At 38.1% G+C, this 8,711-nt stretch overlaps 1 protein-coding gene across 1 annotated transcript in view; it reads right to left on the minus strand.

Annotated features, from left to right (window-relative positions):
- Positions 1-8,711, minus strand: part of DMGDH (dimethylglycine dehydrogenase) — a 124,142-nt gene that overhangs the window by 53,304 nt on the left and 62,127 nt on the right. Inside the window, exons 8-9 of the mRNA XM_006889844.1 lie at positions 3,572-3,741; positions 3,007-3,160 (exon numbers count right to left, since the gene is read on the minus strand). Of these exons, the coding sequence (XP_006889906.1) occupies positions 3,007-3,160; positions 3,572-3,741 (324 nt within the window). The remainder of the gene's footprint in view (positions 1-3,006; positions 3,161-3,571; positions 3,742-8,711) is intronic.

Genomic DNA, 8,711 nt, shown 5'->3' on the forward strand with positions numbered 1-8,711 from the left:
TTAAAATACTAATTTATTTACAAAATTATAATACTTTGTTTTTAAGAACAGATTCTTCCAATTACCCTCACTCCTCATTCGTGAAATTGTACAACTCAATTATTAATCTCCCCTCCACCTTGCACATCCTCATCCCTCTGCTTCCACTCTCCCCTTCCCCTCTTGGATCGTTATGCTTATTCTACAATAATGGTTTTATACAATATTTGTCCTTGTGGGACCAAGTTAGTTTACTCAACGTAATGTCCTTCCCAAGTAAGGTAATAATTTACAAAATCATGGCTCTTGCATGCTGCATGTACCATAATTTCTCAATCAATTCATTTGTGGTTGGACATTTGGGCTCAAAATCACTGGCAATAAGAAAGATGCAAATCAAAACTACAATGAGATACCATCTCACTCCAGTAACAGCGGCAAAGTTTAACAGGGCTGCAAATAATAAATGTTGGAGAGGATGTGGCTAGAAAGGAACTCTTATACATTGTCGGTGAGACTGTAAAATGGTACAACCATTCCAGAAGGCAGTTTGGTGTTTCCTCAAAAAGCTAAACATAGAAATTCCATATGACCCAGATATTCCACTACTTGGAATAAACCCTGATAAAATGAGAACTGAGGCACAAACTGAGATTTGTACACCAATGTTCATAGCAGCATTATTCACCATCGCAAGAACATGGAAATTACAAGTCATTCTTATTGTGCAGAAACTTTGCCTGTTGTACATAGGGTTGCTATGAGTCGTAAACGACTCGACGGCACATAACAACAACAATCTATCCCATTAGCCCACAGCATAGTGAAAAGTATTAATTACTAGAAAATAAGGCAGAATGCCTGAGATCCCAGTTCTGGAAGGGAATTTAGAAGTTACATTGAATTTAGAAGTCTAATGGTTTTCAACCCTAGTTACATACTTGCATTACCTAGGAAATATTTTCTAAAAATACTAATGTCTGACCCTCATTGCCATCTTGTCAATTCCTATTCACAGCCACTCTGCAGGACACAGTAGAATTGCCCATAGGGTTTGCAAGACTATAATCTTTACAGGAGCTCAGTGGAGAAGGATCAGCAGTCTTCTCCTATGCAGTTTACTGCCTCTGAAAACTTACTGGAAGGTCAACTATGAGTCGGTTCTGACTCGATGGCACACAACAACAGTGGTGTAATCCATAGAAATCTCTTCTACTAAACTAAAGGCCACGCTTCTCTGCTGGTTCGGATTCACCGTTGGCTCCAAGGGAGAAAGAAGGGCAATCCCACCATTTCTGTTTACCTTTGGCCTGAGAAACCTAAAAGAGGTTCAGCTTTGACTCAGTTCTGACTTGATCACAATGAGTAGTGTATAATCTTTACAGAAGACAACTGCCAGATCTTTCTCCAGGAGTGGACCAAGTAAGATTATCTGGAGGACAGAACTCTTCAGATGCTTCCAGGACTTTGACTCACTTATCCAACCCCCCCACGCTTCTCCAGCATTAATGCCCATATGAAGAATTCTCGTCTGTTAAAATTCAGGTTATCCCCACCTGAGACCTACTAGCCTGCCTCCCAATAGGCCCAGTTGATATCCTTGCTGTTGGTTCACAACTTTAGCAGCAAGTAAGGATCTGATTTTTTTTTTCCCAGAGAAAAGATGCAAAGTGGCTTGTAAGGTCCTTTACATTAATTTAGGAGCCCTGGTGAAGCCTTTGATAGTGCACTAGAACTTTGGCAGTTGGAATTCACTAGTTGTTAAAAAAAAAAAAAAGGTTAAGTCCGCTGCAATAAAGAATACAGCCTTGGAAACTCTATGGAGCAGTTCTACTCTGTTTTACAGGGTAACTACAAGTTGGAATGACTTGATGGAAAGAGCTTGGTTTTGGTTTATAGTAATTAATGATATTAATTTGAAGACCAGTTTGCAAGGCAGAAAGGGCCAGGGACAAGGTCCTTTCTGCCTTGGAAACTTGCCTTCCAATGAGTTTTAACTTCAGAGGATGCAAACAAAGTCTGTAACATGAATTTATGTCATTTAATCTATTAAATTGCAGAAGAAAGTTGGCCAGATCTGTACGCACAAGTTCAAGGAGGGTAAATTACGTATGAGCCCGAATCAAGTGAACTAGATTAATGCCTCCACAGAGAGGGTTTGAGTTCTGTTAAAACAAACAAACAAAAAAAAACCCAAACAAACCAATATTTTGCAGCAAAAAGTCTAAACTGGCTCCCTACATAGCCTAAATTCATTAGTCAAAAACTCACCCATAGTACCTTTCTTTGAACCACTTAGGTCTGGTTGTAAGCATATACAAAAACCTCGTTAAAAATAAGCCAAAATAGCCTTGCGAAAAATGGTAACTTAATTGGAATATTTTCTATTTATCTTCTTTTGATTTCTAGATTCTAGGAGGAAAAAAATTTCACAATCACTGTTAATCCAAAACACAATAGCATATAGCAGTTTAGAGGAATTTAGAGAATTGCTTTAGACTTCGAGTTAATCTGAAATGCTAAACAAATTATTTCTCAATCATAAATACAATTTGCATAACTCAGCGGGTATACTTTAGAAAGCTGTTTTCTGAACTATTCCATGATATAGAAAGAACTGAGGTGAGGAGGGAACACCTGGCACTCTTTCATTTGTGGTTGTGTACTACATGAATCAGTTGCACACTCGAAATCATAATGTACCTTTAGAAGCCACATGGGAACCTGGATGGTGTGGAGCAGGGTCCTCTGACCTGCTGGTAAATTCCACACTGCAGAGGATCTCCTGCGGCTGGTTGTAGGACTATTGGGTCATTTGGGAACCTCAGCGAAGATACAATGTGTGAGCTTGTATTAAGTGAACTAGACTATACTTTCACTGAAAAATTTTTTGCAACAAAGGCTCAACACTTCTTTTAATGTGAAGGAGTGAGGAAATGAGAGGGGAACCACACTTTTCTGATTCCCTTCACTCCACTTAGTTTAATTCTGATCAGAGGCACAGGCCAAGTCTAGTCCTTCACTTACCTATACTCTGTGTCTTGCCCTGGCTTGTAGAACCAGTGTGGCTGCTCCCAGCCCGCATGAAACCCCATGGAACACTTAGACACAAGGGTATTGTAGAGCCCGCTGACACGCTCCGTCGGCCTCCCAGCAAACCGCTCTTCTTTAGGATAACCAACTGAAAATGGATAATTGGCACACTCAATAGCGGGCAATCAAAACACTTGTGAAGAATTCAGAAACAGAAAATGACAGTATTTGAATTTGAATTCCAGGATTATAGCTACACATATTAAATTTATATAAAAGACATAACTTGTCATTTATGGCAAGGAAAAAGCAAAACAATAATTATAATTTAGAATTAATGATGCACTTCATATAGTAAATATCTATCATCTATCTATCTATCTATCTATCTATCTATCTGTCTGTCTGTCTATCTATCTATCTCTCAGGTCTTAGTGTACTACCTCTCAGAATCCCTAACACACTCTCCCCAATAAACAGAATAATGATTGTCTCTAAACAAAAAGGCTGGAAATAAATTCAGTAGACACATTTAGACAATGGTAAATTTGCACTTTACCTATATTATTGAATCCATATGATTCTCTTGCTTTGGCCTCAGTGTACCGAGCTGTTGTCCATTTTCCATAGCGATTGGGATCCAACTCAATCAGGTCAAAAGGAGGTTCCCCATGCAGGATCCAGTCACTGAGATATTTCCCTACTCCACCAGCATGGATTATTCCGTATCTCCAAAACATAGAAATACTCTATTACTAACACATGCTGTTTTCAAACAAAGACATATATCCAAATACTTTGTAGTGCATCAAAATAAGGAGTGTCTTATAATATTCAGAACACAGAATTAACATCATCTGTGTGATATTAATTTTTTCTCAAAACCTATATTTTAGGCATCCAAATGAAAACTCAGGTTTGTTCAAATTAATAGCTATATTGTTTTGACAGTTTCAAAAGACACGTATCATTAACACTGCTTATGACTGCTAGATAGTAAAAGCCATTTATTTTAGGAAAACTGGGAGGGAAAGACGGCAAACAGGGTGATGAGATAGAGACTATATTGGCTCTTTTGACCTACAATTGTTTGATAGCAAACTTTTTGGAAAAATTATGTGCACTGGAATCTGGAATGTCCAACTTTTCTCAGACTCGGCTTAGACTTAATCAACTTCAGTGATGACATATGTTCAAGGACCTTTGGCCATTATCTTAGAAGCATTCAGATAAAGAGACTCTTCCCCAGGGACCTGTGAGAAAGAGGTAGAGAGAAATACTGGCCGCACACATTGAAGGGTTATCATTTGACATGTTTCAACTATTATGTGTACCCCTGGACATGCTCACCAATCTATGGCAGAAAATTTGGAGAATAGCACTGCCTAGTAGACTGACTGGAAGATTTCCATATTTGTTCTCATTCCTAAGAGAGGTGCCCAACAGAATGTGGAAATTATCAAACAGTGCTCTTAATACCACATGCAAACAAATTATTGCTGAAGACTATCCAAAACCAGCTAAAAAAGTAAACTGCCAGGAGTTTCAACAGCATTTAGAAGGGTTCATGGCATGAGGAATATTATTGCCAATGGATCCTGGCTGAAAGAATTTCTGTGTTTTATTGACAATACCGTGTGAATCATAACAAACTATGGCTATCATTAAGAAGAAAGAGAATCCTAGAACACTTCATTTAATTCATATAAAATCTATACACAGACCAAGAAACTGTTGAGCAAACAGAGCAAAAAAAAAGTATGGTTTAAAATCAGGAGAGTAAGCATCAGGGTTATATCTTTCTCCATACCTATTCATCCTGAATGTTGAACAAATCACTCATGAGGAAGGAGTTCCTCTTACTTGCATCTATAATTAGCACCCTTCATACTAGCAGTAAGGAGATCAGGAGATGTATTGCATTGGGTAAGTGAACTGTCAGAGACCACTCCAAAATACTGAATAGCAATAATGTCAGTTTGAAGACTAAGGTGCGTCTATTTCAAGCCATGGTCTTTACAATCGCATGCTATGCATCTGAGAGCTGGACAATGAATAAAGATGACGGAAGAATTGATGCCTTTGACTTGTGGTGTTAGAGTGCTGAATATTCATTGGACTAAAAAAAAAAACAAATCCAAAAAATCCAAACAAACAAACAAACAAACACCAAAAAACCAATCCAGATATATCTTGGAGAAAGTACAGCCAGAATGCTCCCTGGTGGCATAGATGGCAAAGATTAATTTCTCATACTTTGGACATGTTGCTAGGAGATGCTATTCCCTGGAAATGGACACCAGGCTTATAAAGTTGGAGGTTCAGTGAAAAGAAAAAAGATCCTTGACAAGATGGATTTATGAATTGACTGCATCAATGACCTCAAGTGTGTCAGAGATGATGAGAACAGCACAGGATAGGACAAGATTCTTAACTGTTATTCATAGGGTTGCTATGAATAGTAGTACTCAACTCCATAGTACTTAATAATAATACTATGGGTCACTAGCTGCAACAGGAGCTTCGTTTGGTGGGGGGTTTAGAACCTAGAATGTGACGTGGCAGATGAAGTTTTCTTAAATATAAGTAATAAGGGATCACAATTTCACATTGGCCTTGTTGCTGTTGTTGTTATGTGCCATCGAGGTGCTTATGACTCAATGTACAATAGCCCTAAACCCTGCTCTATCCTGTGCCAATCTTACTGTTTCTGAAACACCTACTGTCATTACCATAGTCACTGAATCAATCCATCTCATTGAGGTTCTTCCTGTCTTGCACTGTCCCTCCACCCTCCCAAGCATGACCTCCCTCTCCAAGGACTTGTCCCTCCTTGCAACATGTCCAAAGTATATCAGACGAAGATTCAGAATCCCTTCTTCGAAGGAGCAGCCTGGTCTTACCCTCTCTAGGATGAATCTGTTTGTTCTCCCAGCCATCCATGATATATTCAATATTCTTCTCCAACACCACAGCTTAAAGGCATCAATTGCCTTTCTATCATCCCTAGTCATTGTCCAGCTTTCTGATGCATAGCAAGTAATTGCAAAGACTATGGCCTGGGTCAGGAGCACCTTAGTCTCCAGACTGACATTGTTGCTCTTCAGTACTTTGGAGAGGTCTTACGTAGGCCAATTTCACCCATGCATTCTTGTCTAATTAAGCATCACCCAAGTGGAAGTTTCTGGTGAGTTATCTGACAGGCAATCTTGAGATAAGAACCAGACAAATGAGCTAGCTATATGAACAGACATCTGGATGCAAGAAAATTCAGTATCCCAAACAAAAGCAACTTAACAGCCAGGATCCTAGCTTCTAAGAGTCTATTGTTGCAAGGACCTTAAAATTGGAAAACGTAACTGCTTTTTCCTATGCCAAGATATCAGTTTTGTTATTTTATAGAAGTGAATATCTAAGTTGCTATAAAGGAGCTCTGGTGGCTTAGTGGTAAGTAATTGTGCTGCAAATGCAAAGTTACATGGTTCAAATTCACTAGCTGCCGCTCAGAAGAAAGATCAATTCCCGTGTGATTTATTACCTCTGAAAACCATAGGAGGGTAGCTATGGGTTGGTTCTGACTTGATGATACACAACAACATATTGCTAGAAGTATATTTCTCAAGAAGGAAGAAAAGGGAATTGATTTATTCTTCTTCAGACAGTTTATTAAAAAAAAAAGAAATATATCATTTAAACTATTGAGAAACTTCCTGTATCTGGAGAAGGCAAGAAAAAGATATACTTTATGTTTATTAAAAGTAGCACATGGAACAGTGTGGCTGTTATCCATGGAACAGTCCATGATATACTACGGAACGCTTCTAATCTTGGAGAGTGACATGATGCTGGGAAGGGTGGAAGGGTCGACAAAGGAAAGCAAGACGCTCAACCAAGTGGGTCGACACAGTGACTGCCACAATGGACGCTTGTGTGACAGGAAGTGTGAGGATAGTGCAGGATAGAACAGAGTTCAGACCTTTTGTTCAAAGGGTCATTATATGTCATACTTGACACCTAACAGCAACAACATAAATACTGCTTACAATATTTGAAGTATAAAATTTTACTGGTATACATTATTTTTACTAACTTGGTTTCACCAATATTTTCCATTTTACAAATAATATCTAGGGACAAAACATGTTAAATAAGGTCAAGAATTAAATAGCAAATTCAAGATACAAACTCAGTTTTCTGCCACCTGTGTATATACTTCTAGTTATTGACATTTACATATTCAACACTTTGTATTCTGTTTTCAGCCAAGATACACATGGCAGATACTACTGCAAACTTGTCAGATTCCCTGGGCAGAGGTAAGGTCCTGCTTCAATTTCCTATTTTATAGCTTTTATCACACCATATTATCTCTATAATAACAAGTATACAGGGCAGAGTGCTATTATTTGAGATAATCCTGAATCTTGTCTAATTTATTTTGACAAATTAAATATTTTACAAACGTCAACTCCCCAACCTCTAACAAATTACATAAAAAATTATATTCAGTTGAGTATTATGTCACATCTATTAATAAATTTTGACTTAAAAGCTAAAAGCATAAAAGCATAGAATAAGAGCTTGATGACACAACAACAATAGTAGTCTTCTGGTTCTCCCACCATCGGGCAAGTCTTGCTGCCTCGGTGAAATTTAGGATAATTCTTTGGATACTTTATTTATGATGTTGTCAGAGCATTGGTAGAAATAACATTTGAAAAACAGCATATTATCCAATATATTATTGTTGTTGTTAAATGCCATCAAGTCTAGCACAGCTCATAGCGACTCCATGAACAAAAGACTTGAACCCTGTTCTATAATTATCGTCATTTCTCTAAGTTCATAGAGTTTCCAGTGGTATGTTGTTTAGGAAGTGAGTGCCACTCCTGCTTCAAAGTCTGTCTTAATCTGGGCAGTCCACCAAACACCATCTACCCTGGGTAACCATTATGGCATTTGACATATCAGTGGCACAGCGTTCAACATCACAGCAACCCCAAGTTACCTCAGTACAGCAAATTGACAGACCAGACCTATTCCATTTATAAGAATGTTTCACAATTAACACCATCTAAACCCAGCAACTCCAATCAGCTTACACATGTTTGTGAATGAAATAAAAGAAATAAAATCAATCAAACAGTCCACACCTGATCCTCAACCAAAACAGGAGAACCCCAGCTTCCAGAATCCAACCACTTCACACATAAGCCTCCAAACTGGAGTAGATGAGTAATGCAGACAGTTATTCTTAGGTAGCCATCATCAGTGTGTGCTCAAGCGTGATTGAAAGGATTTTAATAGGAATCAATGTATGTGATGGACACAAAGGGAACCCTGATGAGGAGAGGAGAGTTGAGGTCCTCCTCAAACTTTAGCATTCATCTGCAGAACCAGGATCTTCTAAATGTCCATAGCCTGCTATACTTTTTGACTATATCTACTTTTCATGGAGTTTTGTGAGTTGTATTTTACTTGAATGATAACAACACACACTTTTCATCATGTAAAGAAAATGTACTATAAAAGATAACATCTGCTAATAAAATATCAGATGCTTTAATAATGATAATCATGATTATCTTTTTTTTTTAGATTTTAGTTTATAAAGAACTTGGATTTCCATTGGTCCATTGCTGCACTTCTTTTCCTTGTTCCCCTCTCCCCCAGTTCTCTCTTTTTCTTTGGAAAAAAGG

This window comes from Elephantulus edwardii, unplaced genomic scaffold (assembly GCF_000299155.1).
Source record: "Elephantulus edwardii isolate Elephantulus edwardi_28Jun2011 unplaced genomic scaffold, EleEdw1.0 scaffold00082, whole genome shotgun sequence".
Classification (NCBI taxonomy): domain Eukaryota; kingdom Metazoa; phylum Chordata; class Mammalia; order Macroscelidea; family Macroscelididae; genus Elephantulus; species Elephantulus edwardii.